Source organism: Megascapheus bottae, chromosome 23 (genome assembly GCF_031878675.1).
Source record: "Megascapheus bottae isolate mThoBot1 chromosome 23, mThoBot2.hap1, whole genome shotgun sequence".
Lineage (NCBI taxonomy): Eukaryota > Metazoa > Chordata > Mammalia > Rodentia > Geomyidae > Megascapheus > Megascapheus bottae.
Window position 1 is genome coordinate 22,752,148 of NC_143531.1, and position 20,034 is coordinate 22,772,181.

The following is a 20,034-nucleotide window of genomic DNA, read 5'->3' on the forward strand; positions in this document are numbered from 1 at the left end:
GATTCTATAACTATTGATTTAGGGGAGGGTACCCACTTGGAGAGAGTAATAAAAATAGAAGCAGATAAAGTGAATACTTAATATTCTGCAGAACCATACAAAGGAAGCATTGATTGTATTTTTAATTCGTATAATTTGTTTTGCAATGATTTTATTTCTCTTTTCTTTCTCATGACTCAGTCTTTAGGGGCAACAATTAAAGTACATTTTAAAGTTGTCTACATTGGTTCTGTGATAAAGGAAGAATTCTTGGGGTTAGTTCCATTCTTAGCTGGCATACATTTTATACATCAGATATGATCCTTTTGCAAAAAAACTCTTACATTCAAAGATAGCATTTCAAAATTTGTGTGGTGTATCACTGCAATAAAATAGCAATCAACTGAAGATTTTTAAAAAATAATTTGCTTGTAAAGTTATAAAAAAAGACTTGAAATAAATCATTGATCTAAACTAAGCTGCTAAAGATAAAGCAGATAGATAATCTGGGGGAGAAAATGCTTAACTAATTTAAGAAAGGTATCCAAACTGAGAAATTTAAAATACTACTTAAAAAATCTCCCAACATGAAAATTAGTTCAAAAATTGGTCTGTGCTATGCTACATTTTCATTGGACCATTTCTGAATATATCTATTTTTACCAGTACTTCATAAATAATATTGTTTTCTTTCTCTTATAAATAATGAGTAATTTGGAGGACTTTTTATTAAACAAAAGTCAGTTTTATATGTGTAGTAAATAATTTTACATATCATCCCTTTACTCACCTGTTAGTGCTAACATTCAAATAAGGAATGGTGGTCTGTCTTCCTTAAGGAAATGTAAGTATACATAATTTCCAAATCTTATCTCTCTCATAATCAGTAAATAGTGACAGAAGCAACAAGAGTACTGATACCATCTAACACTTACAGAAGCTTTGACTCCATGTCTATGCCAGGCAGTATTTTGAGGACTTTATGGCTCTGTTCTACCTCACTTCTATATGAGCATCTTGAAAATAGTACTATACTGAATGTTGGCTAGTAGGATTTAATGTATTCACTGGTATTATCTTCCAGAAGAACAGTTAAATTGGGTGTTGTGTTCCAGTGAGCTTGGGTCCTTTGCCACTTTGCTGAAAAGAACCTCTTGGACTTATACTGTTAATGTTTTATTTCTTAGGATAAGTTTGTAATTTGTCTGCTATTCTTAGATCTTACGTTATGTGATTCCTAAAGTTATGCAAGCAAAGCAAACTTCTGGTTTTACTGATTCTAGTGTAAATTTCTAGTTCTATTCTCTTTTCTTGCAGTATTTTTCTATCATTCCAAGTCACTTCCCCAGTTTTGTTCCCTCTCAGACTTCATTACAAGTAGTCCTCCAGCTTGAAGATTCTTTTTCTGGTTAACTACATGGGATTTTATAGATACTTTCCAGTGTACTATATAGCTAATTTTCACTTCATGTAAATGCGATTCTTGCTGTAAGTTAATTAAAAACCTATGTGTAAACCAAGCAGTGGTGACTCATGCTTTTAATTCTAGCTGCTAAGAGCCTGAGATCTGAGGATTGGAGTTCATAGCCAGCTTGGGGAGGAAAGTTAGTATGACTGTGACTTTTCTCCAGTTAATCAACAAAATGCTTGAAATGGAACTGTGGCCTAAGACCACCAGCCTTGAAGCCTTGAACAAAAAGACTAATGGAGAATGCCCTGGCTCTGAGTTCAAGCTCAGTCCTGGCATACACACACAAAAAAAGAACAAAAACAAACAAACAAAAAAAAAAACCTGTGTGAAGCCTGAAACTCAAAATCAAGATTATGCTACAGTACCGTCGGGGGAAAACAGAAGAGTATAGGGAGTTTAGGATGGCTTGGGATGGCTCAGTTAGTGGAGCAGTTGCCTAACAAATAACAGAAACTGAGTGCAGTCCCCACTGTTACCATAAGAAATGAACCAAACAACCCTTTGTGCAACTGTTCCACAAACTGAAGGAGAAAAGACAGTTTACCTATCTATTTTTCCATATGAGCATATTTAAATGAATTTTTGAAGCACTCAATACTGCAACATTTTAGCTTAAATGGTATGTCTTTTCAAATGTTGTTTTCAGAACTACCAGTTGTATTACCTTAGAAGAGAGGAAGAAATAAATGATGATTACATTTATGATGTGTCTTTCCTTTTTGTGATTCATTGGCAGCCAGTGGGAGCTTTGAATCCAAAACGAGCAGCTTTCTTTGCAGAACGTTTTGAATCATGGGAAGATGATCAAGTTCCAAAATTCCACTATGGCACTCATTACTCCACTGCAAGTTTTGTCCTTGCATGGCTGCTAAGAATGGTAAGTTCAATTCAAATAATAAACCACGACTAATTAAATTCAATGTTGTGATGAACGTGCAGTGATCAGAAATCATCAGCTTAAAATGTTAAAAATAGGTTTGAATGACTGAAGTATTTCTATAAATTTTTATATATTTTATTATGTATTGCTGTGCAATTACCTTTAAATTTTTCATTGCACACAGTGTGGATTTCTCTTTAAAGTGACCTCTTAAGGTTGCTGTCTTACTTGATTAACATAGGTATGGTTTCTGTCCCCTTCAAAGGTAATCAGTTAATAAAAGGATTAACTAAGGTTTCATTAGCATAGGCACATAGTCATACATTTTAGAAGTTTCAGTTGTTCCAAATGGATGGAATAAGACACCTACATTGTTGTGTATTGATAACATATTGGTTGAACAAGTAATGTTTCTGTAAAATTGAAAGGTGATTCATCTACTAAAAAGTAATTTCTTTGGGAAAGCATTAGCAGCACATCATTAATTAAAGCTTGTTAGAAGGGTATGGGCAGACATAAATCCTGGAAGTAATTTATAGTGCTTAGCTAATTCAAAGCAATTATCCACTAATATGTGTTTAAGTGTTCTTTAACTAAGCAGAGGTTGTTAAATCTTCTAAACATTTTTCTTTTCTTAATCATAAATTACATATTGAGCAATAACAATAGCAAAATCATGTACTGGATTATTATACTGTGAAGACAGTATCTAATTTATGTCTAAATGTTATTAATAGTATATTCTTGGTATGGAAGAAAATATGATGAAAATGTACCACATTCTGGAAATACTTAGAAATATTTTTTGACAAAAAAGTAACTATAGACACTGGTTAATAGTGTCTATTAATATTTCATCTCTAGGATATATTACTAGCTAATGCCTACTGGTAGTTAAGATATTTAGGTGAAATAATTGATGCCTGACAGAATATATGAATTTTGATTACCTTTGAAGTTTTCTATTTGTTTTATTAAATTTAATGGGTGAATTTTGCCACTGTGTGTGTGTGTGTGTGTGTGTGTGTGTGTGTGTGTGTGTGTTGCATGGTTTGGTCATAGTCACCCAAACTGTTTATTTTCCAGGAACCCTTTACAACCTACTTCCTGAACTTGCAAGGAGGGAAGTTTGATCATGCAGATAGAACATTTTCATCAGTTTCCAGAGCTTGGCGCAACAGTCAGCGTGATACATCTGATATTAAGGTACAGAAATGTGATGTCATACAGTTGTGTCAGCACATTCCTACTAAAAACTAGACACAAAGGATGAGGCCTTCATTGACCAAGAACTACCATAAAGAATTTTTCTGTTTCTCTTTCCTGTGATGGTAACTGCCCTTATGTCCTGAATGTCTACCTCTCTCAAGTTGTAGCATGTTTTCCCCCTCTTTGTCAGAATTATTTTTCTTGAAGGAAAAATATAGTATTATGGATGTAAGCATATAGGACAGCATGGTTAGGAGAATTTCAAACTCAATTAAATTGCTACGGTTTGCAAATGGATATAAGAAAACTCTTAGGCATGTGTATTTATTTATCCCTTTTTTCCATCTGTAAAATAATTATCTTCACCTGTTACTTACTGGCCATAAGCACATGTTTGACCGCTTGGTTTAGGTATGGTGCTGATCAGGGAACAAGATTTCTGTTCAGGCATGTTCACTGGAGAGAACAGCAGGAGCCATGCAGTCACTAATGTAATCCCTGCTGAACTTCATTTCTCACAAGTACAGAAAATGACTTCCTTGGCATTGTGTCTCTTTTTTTTTTTTGCAAAAAATTGTTGTTAAATTATAATGAGTATACCGATGATTTGGGTATAATTTTTTAAAGAATATGACGTATATACATAAATAATTATACCATATGGGTAAAACACGTACCAGATGAGAAAACGTTGGAGTTCAAAAGAAAAGTTGCATTACTAATGTGTATGTTACTATTAGAATACTTTTCAAACCTTTTCAAGGGCAGTGATAATTACATTTTACTTTTAGATACAAAACTTCACAATTTAAAAATATATTCATTATTTCTAGAGTGCATTCTTCATATCAAAGATATTCTGTTAAAAAGATTCCATTTGTATTGGAGAAATAATTTCTCTATTAATGTCGTATAGGATTACTTGACTTTATCGACAGTACAATGAAATAACTCAAACTTTAATTCCTTTATTTCTTAAGGATATCCTGACCGAATTCTAACTTCTTTTTTGTTGTTTGTTCTTTGTTGTTGGTGGTGGTTGAACTCTGGGCCTGAGTGTTGTTCCTGAGCTCTTCAGCTCAAGGCTACCACCCAACCCCTTGAGCCACAGGACCACTTCTGGTTTTCCGGTGATTAATTGGAGATGAGTCTCACGGGCTTCTTAGTGCTGAGTTGGCTTTGAACTGTGATCCTCAGATCTCAGCCTCCTGAGTAGCTAGGATTACAGGCGTGAGCAACTGCACACAGCTTCCAAATTCTAACTTCTTACTTCAGTTTGGTACTAGAAGTATATGCAAATATCAAGTTAAGATTTTAGAAATAATTTTTTTCTGTTTTATCAAAGAAATAGTAGGTGTCTTAACCTTTCTTCCTCTCAATACTTTTCATTCTGGTTTTTTTTTTTCATTCTGTTTTATGCTTTGTCAGGAGGTATATATAAAAGATTCTTGTACATGGTTTTTTTTTTTTATTCAACTTCAGCCTTTTTCTCTTAATATTCTTTAGTTACAAGTTATATAGAATCTCAGTACTCAGGAGGTTGAGAAGGGGAATTATGATTCCAGACCTGAGCCACCAGCAACCAACATTTCCTTATTAAAGTACTATATTTTAATACTTTAGAAAGCAATTTTCAAATCATTATAAGAACAAATATATGAATAAGAACACACTAAAATTATAATGATATAACATTCTGATATAAATTGGATTCCAGTGGATTCATTTTTTTATAGTCTTACCTCTTCTTGTCTTTCTAGAGTTTCTAGACATAAGAGATCAGAAAGACGTGATGGACTGATGGAAATTACTGAATAGATTTTAAAGTCAGTTTTGCCTCATGAAAATAACACACATTCTGTAAAATGTTTTTGTGACATTTATAAAAATGTAATGCTGTGAATCAGGTAGAAGATTTATTTTTCTGAAGAAGGAAAAAGTAACATACCACTTCTAGAATTACCTCTGTTTTTTTTCTAAATGGGTTTAATATCAAAAAATCCTTTTCATTTACTTGCACTCTCCAGTACTTGAAATAATTTCTCTGAGCATGGTATTCCTATGATATAACGTCATAATATGAATTATTTTTGGGAAAGAAATAGATCTTACGAGGTTTTACTAATAGTCGCATTTGCAACTGATTTGCCTTTTTTATTCAATTGAAATAATTTGCATATCTGTGCATCATTGTTGACTTCATTTCAAATCTAACCTCAAATTGAAATAATCTAATTTTTTTAATTCTGTCTGAGGAAATAGTTCAAATCTATTTGTCAAATTGGCTGCTGGTGGTGCTTTCAATTAGAAAATAGAACTAAACCACAACTGTAATTACATATGTAATTCTCAGTTTTCTTGTAGTCACTTTTAAGAAGTCGAGAAAACCACATGAAATTAAATCTCATAATGTATCTTAACCTATCAAAATATTTTAACATGTAATTATTGATTTGATCTTTATTTTCTTTTTTCCTGCTGTGCCTTCAAGATATGTTACCTTTCTTACATTGCCAGCTTGTGTCTCTCCAGCCACATTGCTGGAATCCAGGGACTACTTATAGCCAGTGACTACTGTCCTGCACAGGGAGAGGCTAGGGCATTGCCCTCACAAAGGGTAGCTTCCTGCTTCTAGAAAGAAAAATGCCTTCATCAGTTCTTACAGCAACAGTTGTTTCTCCTGCATTCTTTATCTAAATGTGAGCTGGCAAGTAGAAACAACAACATGAAGTCTTGAGGACTGAAAGAGAAAGTGGTAAAATTGAGTTGGAGAATCACCACTGTGATATTTTTAAACCCCTCTGAGAGGGTTAGGGCCATGGTTTCGTGGTAGAGTGCTCACCTCACATGAGAAACACTCTGGGTTCCACCCCCAGTACTACCTAGTGACAGTAAGAGGAGTATCATCAACTCTAAATGGTGAGCAAGCACTCAAGCGTTTTCTAGGCAGCCCTTGCCTCTGCAAAGCTCTTGATGTCAGTAGGCTCAATGTGATGGTCAAATGCAGTCTGTCCTGCTGCACATTAAACTCTTCAGCTAATTTTCTTCCTCCAGGAGTGAAATGAATTCTCACTGGGGGAGGTGGGATTGTAATCACTTCATGGGATAAAAGGGTTTTAAGCTGAAATCTTACATTAAAGGGGGCAAGGGAGCTTAACAAGTCTCCAAAATTTATGTCCCTAGCCCCTACAGTTTTGCTATCTGATTCCCTCCTCTATGAATCCTTTTATATAAATGAACCATAAATTTATCATCGTGAAACTAAATTCCCAATCTTCATTCCTTTCAACCACCCCTCCTTTCACAGTCTTCTCCCTGTTAGTAAATGTTTTCCCCTTTGAAAATAGAAGATAAAAGTCCTTCTAGTGCAGGCCCTATAGAACTTCCCCTATTACCTTCAACTTTTCTCTGCATGTCCTTCATGCAGAGCAAAAACCTTTGCTCTTAGCTGAGCAAAACCTCCTTCTTCTTCTTCTTCACAGACTCTAGGTGGCTCCTCACCTGGGGTGCCTTTACTTTTCCTTTCACCTGAGAAATTTCCTGCACATATACTCTGCCCCCTCCATTTGCATTTCTTACCCTTTTTATGTTTTTCCCTGGTGATGTCAGCTTCTCAGTCAGGCCTGCCGTGCATTCCCATACACTTCTACCTGACTTCATTTTTTTCTTCCTGCCATTCACCATCTGACATATGTGTATTATGCTTATTGATTTGTTTATTATGTTTTATCTCACTGGAACAGTAGCTTCATGCAAGGCTAAATTCGAGACTGTTTTGCTCATTGGTTTATCCCTAGAGCTTAGACTAGTATCTGGAACTTAGGCATTAAATTAAATATTTACTATGCTAATGATTTGCTGAACTGAGGGAGAGCATTCTGAGCAAGGAAAATGCCATGAACAAATTCAAAGAAAATGCTTGACACATTGGGGAATTCTTATTGGTTTGTTCATTAGTCTTTTTATCCTTGAGGAGAGGAAATTTTGAGAAGGAATCACACTGAAAAATAGGTCTAATTTGAAAATCCTTAGGAGCATTCTAAAGATACTTGACTCAGTTTTGTAGGCCTTGTTGGCTCATTGTTTTCATTGAATAGCCAGATAATAAGATTTTTTGATTATGAAGCCCATGCAGTGTTGTCAAGCTACTCAGCTCTTCCCTTAGGAGCACTAAAGCAGCTATAGACAGAAATAAGTGAGTGTGGCACTCACCCAATTCAAGTATTGTCCAAGCAAGTGTCAGATCATATTTGGCTTATGGGCTGGAGTTTATTGCTTTCTGATTTAAGGAGTGAATGAACCATTTAAGATATAACAGTTGCCAATATCAAGGAAAGCTCTTTGGTGAAGTATGGGAATAATTCTAAAGGAAAGAGGACAAGAGTGAGGTAGGAGGAAATGTATGGAGGCGATTAGAGATAGTAACAACTATAAGAGTCATTTTGAAGCTGGGAGCTGGGAGCTCATGTAAGTAATCCTCGCTACTCAGAAACGACCCAGAATATTGTGGTTTGAATCCAGTCCAAGGGGAAACTTCTGAACGACCTCAACTCTAAAATAGTGAGCAAAAAGCTGGGCTAGACGCATGGCACCAGTGGTAGAGCATCAATCAAGCAAGCATGAAACCCAGAGTTCAAACTCTACTATCAGGAGAGAGAAAAAAGGGTATTCTCCAGGAGTTAGCATTTTGTAGACTATAAGTATTTTCTAGAGTACGAGAAAAGAAAAACTGGTAAAGAAGATAGGAGAGCAACCATCAGGTTGTCTCTTCCACATGGAATGCGGCTACCAGAATCTTACTTGAGGGGATGTACAATTAGGAGTTGAAAGCCATGTGTCAGAAAGAAAGTCATCAGTAATCTTAATTTTCTACATTCCCTGTGCCTCAGATTTTAAGAGAAATGTGCAGCAATACTACCTAACTTATTTTAGCTGTACACATTAGCCAGTAAAATTTTTAGCTGCACTTATATATGGTAAATAATCATACAAAATGGAAGTGATCATAGATTAGTTTTATTTGTGCCTGTGAGATTTGTAAAACATGAGACCTCTGACTTGCCCTCTGACTACCTTTGAAATCCCAGAGGTCTGCAATCTGAAGATAAATTAGGTTCCACTTCCCCTTGCAGCGCATCACATCTTTTCCCATGTTAATACATTCCCTAGCTGCTGATAGCATCAATGGTTGGTCCACTTAGAGAAAGGATTTGCTATAGTTAGGTAAGATGTTACTTGGTTTTTAGTGATCTTATATTTTTTGCCCAGCTGAAAGCAGTATGATTATTCCTTTGTGAATGTTAGTATATGTATGTTTATGTTTCTAACTTGTTCCAGAAAGGACTTAAGATGGACATTTATTTATTCCTGCTCTTATGTAAATGTACTTTTCCCCTTGTTTGGATTATTGATACGTACCATCTATGGGCAAGAACAATTTTCTTCCAGATAAGGGTCTAGAACATTGAGAGGCCAACAGTGAAGGTGTCCAGTCCAAATACAGACATGGAAAATGTGTTTTGAAAGCAAGAGAGAACTAGAAATTACTGAGAGCATTTATAAGTGAGAAGCAATTAGGCCCTACTGTCACTGGTAATAAAAAGTAGTACATTTGTTGTATATGTGATGGTGATTCAGTGAGAAATTTTAGGTTGCAAATACCTTGTGGTCATATGTATTTTTACACGTAAGTTTTGTTAGCAGTTCTTGGAATTGTTTTGAAGTTTTTGTGAATGAGGGTAATACATGACTGACAACATCTTTTAGAGTTTAGCATGTTGAGTCTGCAAATGTGTACCTTTTTTTCTTCCGGAGTTATTTAATGATAACAATCCTGTTTTACTTGTAAAATTCTGTATTGTTGCACATGAGCCTCATAGCACCCTGTGTTTGTCAAATGTTAGGTAAGGAGCAGTTTGGTAATGAAATGAGAAGGTAAGACTAGCAGTTTTTTTTTCCCCCTTATTGTGTCTGGTAGATGTAGGTTATCTACTGGTTTGTAACAACATGATTTTTCCCTGTTTTAAATATATCACAGAATACTTACTAGATCTGTTGGGAAGTGTGACAGATTTTTTTATTCTCTACTATTTTTTTCACATTATATTATCAGCTATTTTTTGTTCATTAAGAAAAATAAATCTTCACAAAAATTTTCCCATAATAAAATGTATCACTTTTTCCAGTGGCGTAGGCCTTATGGTTTTGCTTTCACTTTTAAAACAAACAAATGTACATTCCTGTCCCAAATAAGTGCAATCTCAATCTGTTGCCATGGTGCCAACATATGAGTTGTCAGGACTTTGTATTTTTTCATGAGAAGATATTTAATTTTTACTGTAATGTAGCATCTTCATTTTTACTTTGGTTATAAATATCTTATTTTCCTAGGTTCATAGATTGATCCTTGGCATGTTTGCTCAGATATATTGAAGTATTGATTTTAACTGAATATAGAACCTGTGAGGAATTTAAGGAGGGCTGTGCAGCCTGGCCACAAAGACTATGGCGGGTAGAATACCTTTAAGGAGAAAACTAAAGCATATGTGTGGTCACAACCAATCCTTGTCATTATGCCATGAAAGCTTTGGGATTTGTGATCAAAGCAATGAGTTTCTCTTGAATTGTGCTATAACCTCTGTTTGAACCTCTCATATTATTTTTGTTTCACAAGATGACACACACTGTTTTGACTGTGTCACCTGTGTCTTAAGAACCATCTTCTTAATTAACTGATAGAGAGTAAGATTATTGTCAGCAAGCCAAAAGAAAATGCAAATTGTGTATATCTGTCTTCTGTCAGTGTTGTTTACTTATCATTTTCCACTGATGCTTTAAGGAATTGCTAAACATATGGTTTTTATCCAGAGCTGAATGTTCCATTCTGATGAATATAAAACATACTTCATTTTGTATGTGAACATTAAAAGTATTAGAAAGACAATCTTTGGCTCTGTTACTAAATTTCATCTGTCAAAGAAGATAAATTTGAACTGCAATATTTGTATTATATAGGCATAGCTCTTACAAAGATGATTTCAGAATTATAGTGGAACACTGCTAAATTGCTTGATTGTCATTGTTGTCCACAGTAAAGCATGGCTTCATGTAGACTACTATTTCTTATGATGCATAGTAATATATCTCGATTGAGTCCAACATGTTTATTTCATATGAAGATTGGAACATCCATTATATGCATATTTCCTTACACTAAGAGTACAATATGCTTTAGTATATAGTCTTTCCCTTTTACTAATTTAATTGCATTTATGTTCTGTAAAGGGTCTTCATATTAGTTTATTAAAAATATTTATACTGTTTTTAATTCATGTTCACTTGTGACATTTGCAATGCAAATCTCTTGTTTTTTTTGTCTTGTTTTTCTCCTCCAGGGAGAAAAGCGTAAGCATTTAAATCTTTCCACACTTGGACTCTGTAAACATCTTGCAACTTTATTTTCTACTTAAACCAATTAAGTTCTTTCTCATTGACCATTAGAAACAAGTATTATATATGTTCAGTCCTAGTAAGAACTGTTCTGGTCTTTTCTCTTAGTTTGAGTTTAAATACTATTTTTCAGTCATTCATTGAATGAATCTTTACTCAGTGCCTACTATGTGGATCACTATCTATGGGTTCCAGGGTGTAGTGATATATAAAATATATAAAGCAATGGATCTCTTGAAGCCTTCCATTTAGAGACATAGAAACAAATAGATCATCACAATACAGACCTAAACATTTTTGTTTTAGGAAAATATTACATTCATTTCTTTCCTCTGACAACCCTAGCTTTTAAATATAGTTTTTTTTCTTTGTATTATTCAAAAGTATGTTGTTTCTGCAACCTCTTTTCTCTTCCTTAAATGTATCTTTATTCTTACTTAAATCTGTGTTCTGTAGTGGGGGAAAACACCCATGTCTCTGTGTCCCTGAATCTAACAGTTTTCTGTGTAACAACGGAAGGATAACCTTCTCTAATCATGGAGGTCCAGGATAGATGAGTACTAATTCTTTTCATCTCAGTAAAGTTCAGCTAAACAAGTGCTGCTTTTGATTTTGCATATAAACAGGAAGGCATGTTCTTCCCTCTTCATTATAAAGCCATGTCTGAGTAGTAATGTTCTTTCATAGCACAAATGTGGCAGAATGAAAATGAGGCACGTCTGTAAAATTTTTCTGTTTGACATTTATTGAATTCACACTTCAAATTAATAGTAGAAAGTTATAGAATACCTGTTATTGTGCTAAGTAACTATTATTAAAACTTTTCCATTTTAAATGACTTCATATGAGTTTTCTTTTCTGTCACTCTTGGGACTTGAACTTGGGGCCTGGGCACTATCTCTGAGCTCTTTTGCCCAAGGTTAGTGTTCTACCACTTTGAGCCAGAGTGCCACTTCCAGTTTTCTGGAGATTAATTGGAAATAATAATCTCAGGGATTTTCCTTCCCAGGCTGGCTTTGAACCACGCTTCTCAGATCTCAGCCTCTTGAGTAGCTAGGCATGAGTCACCAGTGCCTCCAGAGCCAGTTTTCTTTAAAAAAAAAATATTACTTGGAACCATAGGTTTACAAATTTGTATTTTAAATGTGTTAATGCTATATATACTATGCAATAGAAGCTAAGCTTATTGATGATGAAGGCTAGAGTTATTATTGGTTTGTCCACTCATTTGTTTGTTTACTGTTTGTACAGGGTCTGGCTCTGTAACCCAGGCTGGCCTCAGTCTCTGAAGCTCCCTCCTTAGCCTCCTGGGTACCTGAGATTACAGGCATATGACTAAAGCTTTAGAATTAAACAATACTTGGTTCAGGTTCCACATTCAATAATAAGTTAACCATGTAATATTGACAGTTACTTAATATTTTTGAGCCTTTATTTTAAAAATATAAACAGTATCTCACCTTATAATATTTCTAGGATTAAATATACTAAAATTTATTAAGAGCTTCTTTTCATGCTGTCTATTAAATATTATTAGCTTGTTCCCACTGGTTAGAGCTTTCTGTTACATATAATAATACACATATTTTTCCCCTCCTTTGGCCATTTGGGCTTAAAGGCCTTTTTTTAAAGATGGGAATCTGAACATTTTTGTGTGCACATTGTCTAATTGCATTTATGGCCAAACTTTTAACAAGGTCCTTCCCTTTTCAAGAATTTTGTTTAGTTAATTTTTTTTAAAAGTTTAATGATCAAGAGGTTGTCAGGCATTAGGAGGTTAAGCTCATTTCTATCCTGCTTAGTTAATTATCATGGTTATAAACAAAAGATGTGCAATTCAAAGTCAAGCAACATTTCACGTGGATGATGGAAATGAGAATAGCTTAACTCCTGCTAGATCTTTTTTCTCTTCTCTGGCAAGTTCATAGCGACCTTGTCCAAAATCTGATGACCTTTCTATTTTTCTCAACCACTTAGAAAGCCATGCCTGCCATAGATGGCCCTGAGGGGGTATCCGAAAGACCACCTAGCCAATGACCCGTGTCAAGACTGGATTTCAAGTCTGAGCTACAGGCCTCTAAAATAGTTATATATGGGACTTCTTGCATACAGAAAAACCTAAAGATCTGCAATTTTCTGCTTATTAAATATCCTACTAAAATGTTTTAAATATTACTAAACTCATATTTTTAGTGTATTCAGTTTCTTATGCAGATGACTTTCTAGGTTTAAATTTTAATCTTTTAGAGTTTGTAAATAAAACTAAAATTGAGTATTTTGAAAATGTAAGAAAAATAAATTATTGAACTATGGGTTTAATGTAATTACCTTCTGTAAAGATTTTTGTGGTCATAATGCATGTTCTGAAGGAAAGACTGTAAGATGTACTTACACCTATCTGTTATTATGTTCTCTCTACCATAATAGAAACTTTGTGATAGGGCTGTGATATACAGCGAGAAAAGTATGTTTTTTTTTGCATAATAGGGAATGATCAGACTCTTTTAGGAGTGTCTAGCCTGGTTCTGCACTTTATACTGTAACATTATCTTCTCTTTTTATACAGGAGTTGATTCCTGAATTTTATTATCTCCCTGAGATGTTTGTCAACTTCAATAATTACAACCTTGGAGTGATGGATGATGGGACAGTAGTGTCTGATGTGGAACTTCCTCCTTGGGCTAAAACCTCAGAAGAATTTGTTCGTATAAACAGATTGGTAAGATAGTAATCATCTGCTCTGTCAGGAGCCTTTTCTCAAAGCATCTTTCTTGTGTTGGTGTAAGAACATTAACCCTTGCCCTTCTGTACAAGGCTGTGGTCGATAGGAATAACTCAAAATGACATAACGTTCACTGTCATGTACACTTCATAAAGTCTTAATGAATTGAAAATCTAATGCACGTTTTCAGTTATTTTCATGTATATTTGGGTTATTTTCATGTATTCATGATAAGCAAAAATTCTAAAATAAACTGGAATTGTTTTTTTAAACATGATTTTTTTTCAGAGAAAGGACTGTAGTTTTATATTGAAGGTTAGACCACCACTGCACTTTCTTGTAACAAAAACATCTTTTTTTTTTCCCTAGGTCCTGGGGCTTAAACTCAGGGCTTTGGCACTGTCCTTGGGCTTTCCCAGGGCTAGTGCTTTACCACTAGAGCCTTAGCACCACTTCTGTGTATGTGGGTATTGAGAAATCAAACCCAAGGCTTTGGGCATGTTAGGCAAGCACTCTACCACTATGCCAAACTCCTAGCATCAGAATGATCTTGTAGTTGTGTTTTGAGGGAAACTTTTACATCATATCTAGGGTACATAAGGTATTTATAGTATGTGTTTATTACCTGTTTAGTGAATTCTATAATGTCGCCCTTATATGGTTCTGGGTTGTTTTTCTGAAGAGGTACATTGACTTTTCTTTTGTGCCTTCTATAAAAGTTGGGGATGAGGGAGCTATATTCTCAGTATTTAAAAGTAGTATCTCCTTATGATATTCTATACTAAAAATGCAATTTCATCTGTAGTGTTTTGAATCATAATGAAGCAAGGAAAAGGACTAATTTGACTTTTTTCAGTGGCTTCTCTTAATTTTTCACATCAACAATTATAACTTCATCCTAGTTACAATCCTATTATTATTATTTTTAAATATCTATTTAGCCCATCATGGGGCTTAAACTATGGGCCTGGGCGCTGTTCCTCAGCTCTTCAGCTCAAGGCTAGTGCTCTACCATGTTGAGCCACGGTGCCATTTCTGGTTTTCTGGAGGTTAGTTGGAGATACAAGTCTCACAGGACTTCTGTGCCTGGGCTGGCTTTGAATTTTGAACCTCACCTCACAGCCTCCTGAGTAACTAGGATTACAGGCGTGAGCTATCAGGACCCAGACCATTATTGAAATGTTGCTTGTTGTGCATGTCAGCATGCATGAGGGTTGTAGAAAGAGCACAGGCTTCAGAGTCAGACCTGATTGCCAACTGTGAACTAGTCATCTTGCTGATTGTAACACCTTAGGCAGTTTAATCCTTCTGATACCTGGTTTCCTGATCTGCAAGTCTGAAATTATTTATGTAATTATAATTTTGTAGGTGAAATACCTCAAGTATTCTCTGGTGTAGGCTATGTTTACCTTGAGCACTCATATGATTCATAGGGCATTTTACCTTTATGTTAGGCATTAGTGGAGATTTAGAGTTACTGTAGTTAAAGTAGGAGTCCAAGACAAAGCTTATATGTGAAAGGCATGGAAAGAGATCAGACATCTCTTTGTACATACCTTCACTTAGCATGATGTTTTTAGATAGATACTCATCCATACATAGAGCAATAGTTAATTTCTTTGTCTTGTTGAAAAATATTCCATTATGTAGTGATGTCACATTTTGTCTTTTTTTTTTTTTTTTTGGCCAGTCCTTGGCTTGAGCTCAGGGCCTGAGCACAGTCCTTGGGCTTTCTCAAGGCTAGAGCTCTACCACTTGAGCCTCAGCACCACTTCCAGCTTTTTTCTATGTATGTGGTACCGAGGAATTGAACCTGGGTCTTCATACATGTTAGGCCAGCACTGTATCACTAGGCCAAACTCCCGGCCCCACATTTTATTTTTTAGTTGTTTTTTTTTTTAAAAAAGCTAGTGGAGATTTGTTTTCTCCAGTTTGAGACTATTATAATTGTTTTGGAGTGTACATCTTAGTATGAATATCTGCTTTCATTGTTCTTGTTATTAACGAGAGTGGAATTCCTGGGTTTTATAAGTATATGTTGCTGGGTTCCAGTGACTCACACTTGTAATCCTAGTTAAGATCTGAAGTTCCCGATGCAAGGCCAGCCTGGGCAGAAAAGTCCATGCGCCTATTAACTATTAAAAAGCTAGAAGTAAAGCTATAGCTCAAGTGGTAGAATGCCAGTCTTGAGCACAAAAGCTCAGGGGCATCACTGAGGTCCTGAGTTCAAGTTCTAGGATTGGCACAGGAAAAAAGAAAGTTTACTGTATTTTCCATTTTGTATTACTACCAGCAGTGTTGGAAATTCATCGTCTTCTACATTATAACAAAAACTTGGCATTACCAGTCTTATTTATTTTAGCCATCTTAGTAGGTATCACCTTGTTATTTTAATTTATACTACCCAAATGACTAATAAGATTGGCCATTTTTCAATCTTATTTTCTGCCTATGTATGTTTTTGTTAAACTATATTCACACCTCTCAGCTATTTTTATATTGGGTTGTGTTTTTATTATTGAGTCATAAGGGACCTTTGTGTATTATTCATAAAGCCCCATATCTAGCATATATTTTACAAGTATTTCTCTACTCTTCTATGACTATTTCCACTTTTTAATGGTGGCTTTAAAATCACCATTTTAAACAATTTTTATTATGGGCATCTCGTGCCAGAGGGTTTCCCTAAATGCACTAATCCCTGGATTCAATCCCCAGCAAAGGAAAAAAAATAAAAACTAACAGAATGTATTAACTTAGTAGCAAGTAGATGAAATAAAATCCATATGATATGAAATATATAAAGTACCCCCATAATTCTTGATGATATATTTTGATACAAATTTTATTCTGATTATTTGATCACGTTCTCAAATATGACTTTAAGTCTCAGGCTAGGATTGTAGCTCAATGACAAAGTATTTGCAGTATCACTACCCTACTAAATAAACAAAATAAAGTAAAATTGTAACTTTCAAGGGAGCTACCTCTTAATTCATCATTATTAGTCACCACAATTATTATTACTTATATTTGTATAGAAAGTATAAAATGTGTTTCTAAAATATTTTCTTCATTCTGAAGGAGCTCTGAGAGGGAGAAGTATTTGAGTAAGTTGTATTGAATTTTTTTTAACCAACATTTGTGGCATTTTGGGAAATGGAAGTGTGTAAAGGCAGCCACCATGGGAGTTTCTGCATGCCTGCCTCACTCAGAAGAGTCAGGTTTAGTTGAGAAAAGTCCCTGAAGACCACAAAGAACAGAAGTTAGAACTCACTATTGTGTCTTTTTTTAAATTTTGTCTGCCCACACTTTAAATTCAGAAATGACTGTGAAATTATATGCATATAGTATCTTGCAGCATTAACCACACATTTATTATAACTCATCACTAAAATTTGCTTACAAATTTTCCCAGGCATTTTAACACCAAACAATTTTACAGATATCTGTTCCTGAACTCTATATTAGCTTACATTCTTATATAGGTAAAACTATGTAAGAAGTCACTCACTGCAGATCAAATGCTTACATAGTTGAATGTTAACATCTTTTATGACTATGACACAGTTAATAAAGAGACTTAATTTTAATTCTGCCTATTTATGAGAAATGAATAGCTCATTCATTCATTCATTCATTCATTCAAAACTATTTGTCATCTACTCATGATGAGCATGCTTTCTCACAGTGTAGCCCATACTGATGCATCTTGCAATTTTCCAATTAACTTTCTATCAGTGACTGAATTGTTAATACATTATTTTACGTATCTGTTGGCATGTTATCACATAGGGGTTTTATTCCCTCCTCTTTTTGGTTTACCTCTTCAAGTCCACAGCCTTTATGCAATGATTGTAGCTCATGAAATGCATACTACTTTGATCTGTGACCTTTTTGTGGTGCTAATCGGGTTCCTGATATCATTATACCTTACTCATTAATCATATTTCCTGCAGCCCGTCAGGCAGCCAGACAACCCAAGTCCCTGTTTTCAGCCCTCTGTTGGCAGGTTTCTGCTTTTCCAGATTATTACAGACGATGCTTTGGCTTTTCCTAGCCAGAGCCACATCAAGCTGTGTGTTACAATTAAAGTCAGATGGTCCTCAGGTTGAACAGGGATATAGTGTTGCAGCTGTCTCTCTTCCTGGAACAAGCCAGCACTAAGAACAGATGATCTATAGGACAGTGAATAATAACAGATTGTACAATACTCGGTTGGTAGCCAGGGATCACAGAATTAATTAACTGACATACTTAATTTAAGACACTCAGCATGTCTTTCTTAAGTATCTGGTTGTCCGAATATTAACTCAGGAGGTGGGGCTACTTTTAGGAGTGTGATTTTGTGGGTGGGCAAGTAATATTACATTTTCTATGTGTATTAAATGAATGGAGCTGCTATCATACCTAACCATTTTCATCCTTTTGTAAGTAATGAAGATCTAAGTATCACATTGGGGAATTTGATTAGTGATGAACTTATGACAGTAGGCAATATCTTCCATATTTAAAAAGGAAAATCCACATATGTTTGATATGACTTGCAGACAAATACATTATATTCTCTTTGTTCTGAACAGTTGGAATCAGAGTAAAATCCAAACATTTTTAATCTCAAACGATCTCCTTGAAATTGGCTGTGTTATCTGAACCAGGAAGGGAAAAAATATGTTATTCCACATAGTGGTTTAGAAATAGAAATAAGAAACAGACTTTCATATTTTCAAATAATATAAAAATGTATGAGTTCAAAATTCTTTTCATTTATCTCTTAAGGTTTATTGTCAGTGTTGTTCCCTTCATTTCAGTTAAATAACAAAGCAGACCTTACCCTGGATAGTAATGAAAGTTGTTCTAAGTTCCTAAGAGTTGGCAATGACTTTGTTTCCGCTGGAGGATATAGACTTTACTTGTAGGTTAAGACCACTAATTCACTCATTTACGTATTTGTTGAGTATCCATCTATGGCCCTGAGTGGTTAGACTCAGCAAGTGGGCTGGACCAGCCCTGTCCTTTGGGTGATTTCTCCCCATTGCCAACATGACTTATTGCAGAGCCATTTGTGGCCTGGAGCTGAATAAATCCAGCACAGGCAGCCTTCTGATGGTGAGTTGGCCTGAGGTTACCACTGGAGTCACATTTACTTTCGTTTATCTTTGGTAGCCTCTGTCTCCTACTAGTATTTCATAATAATGACACGAGTGGCTACTTGAGAAAGTAAAGAAGAACGAAAGCAAGTTCATCAGCTCCTTCCCACTGTCATCCAACAGCATATAGGCAAAGTCAAACTAAAATAATTTTATAGTATTACTAAATGGAAAAAAATCTTGTTAGATTTTATTTCTTTAGCAGCCTTGGTTTTTTTCCTATTCATTGTTAGAATTCAAATTGAATTATTTAACTTAAACATTCAGAGATCTGAATGAAGCTAATCTTTTATAACATTTTAAAATAGAAAATGTATAGTTCTCAAGTGGTGACAGCAGTGTTGAGATTAAAATGGACCTGTCCCCAATGAAAAAAATATAGGAAAGTGGTGTTTCAAAATCCTGTTTCTGCATGGGATCAGAAATTGGGAAGATGGGTTGGTAGCTTGAGGTGAGCCCAGTCAAAAAGTTAGCAAGACCCCCGTCTCATGACAGCAGCTAGGTGGGGGAGTACATGCTGTAATGTCAAATATGCTAGACACTATCTCAAAAAATAAGCAGAAAAAAAGCAGTTGTTGATAGCTCAGACTGATAACCTTAGCCACTCAGGAGACTGAAATCCACAGGACTGTGGTTAGAATAAACCCCAGGCTGAGATAGCCACGAGATTCTATCTCTAAAATAACCAGCAAAACAAATCTGGAGGCATGCCTTAAGTGATAGAGCACTAGCTTGGCAGTATAAAACTCTGAGTTTAAACCCTAGAACTGTCTCCTTACCCTCAACCCCCCCCCCTCAGAATAGCAGTCCATTTATTTACAGGTTGATATATGGGAGAGGGTTTTTTTTGTTGTTGTTGTTTTGTTTGTTTTGTTTTGCAAGTCCTGGAGATTGAACTCAGGGCCTGGGCACTGTCCTTGGGGGGACACTTCTGGCTCAAGGCTAGTGTGCTCTGTCACTTGAGTCACAGCGCCACTTCAGGCTTTTTCTGTGTATGTGGTACTGGGGAATCGAACTCAGAGCTTCGTGCCACTAGGCCACACTCCCAGCCCGAAAGGAGGTTTTGTTACTGATTTTGAGATGGATTTTGGGTAGATTGGTCTTGAATTTATGATATTCTTGCTTCAAACTCCTAAGTGCTGGGATAATAGTCATATACCATGACACTCAGTCT

The 20,034-nt window shown here is 35.3% G+C and overlaps 1 protein-coding gene across 1 annotated transcript in view; it reads left to right on the forward strand.

Moving 5' to 3' along the window:
- Lrba (LPS responsive beige-like anchor protein) overlaps nucleotides 1-20,034 on the forward strand; it is a 400,347-nt gene that overhangs the window by 294,345 nt on the left and 85,968 nt on the right. The window contains exons 45-47 of the mRNA XM_090356865.1: nucleotides 2,187-2,327; nucleotides 3,417-3,536; nucleotides 13,555-13,707. Of these exons, the coding sequence (XP_090212991.1) occupies nucleotides 2,187-2,327; nucleotides 3,417-3,536; nucleotides 13,555-13,707 (414 nt within the window). The remainder of the gene's footprint in view (nucleotides 1-2,186; nucleotides 2,328-3,416; nucleotides 3,537-13,554; nucleotides 13,708-20,034) is intronic.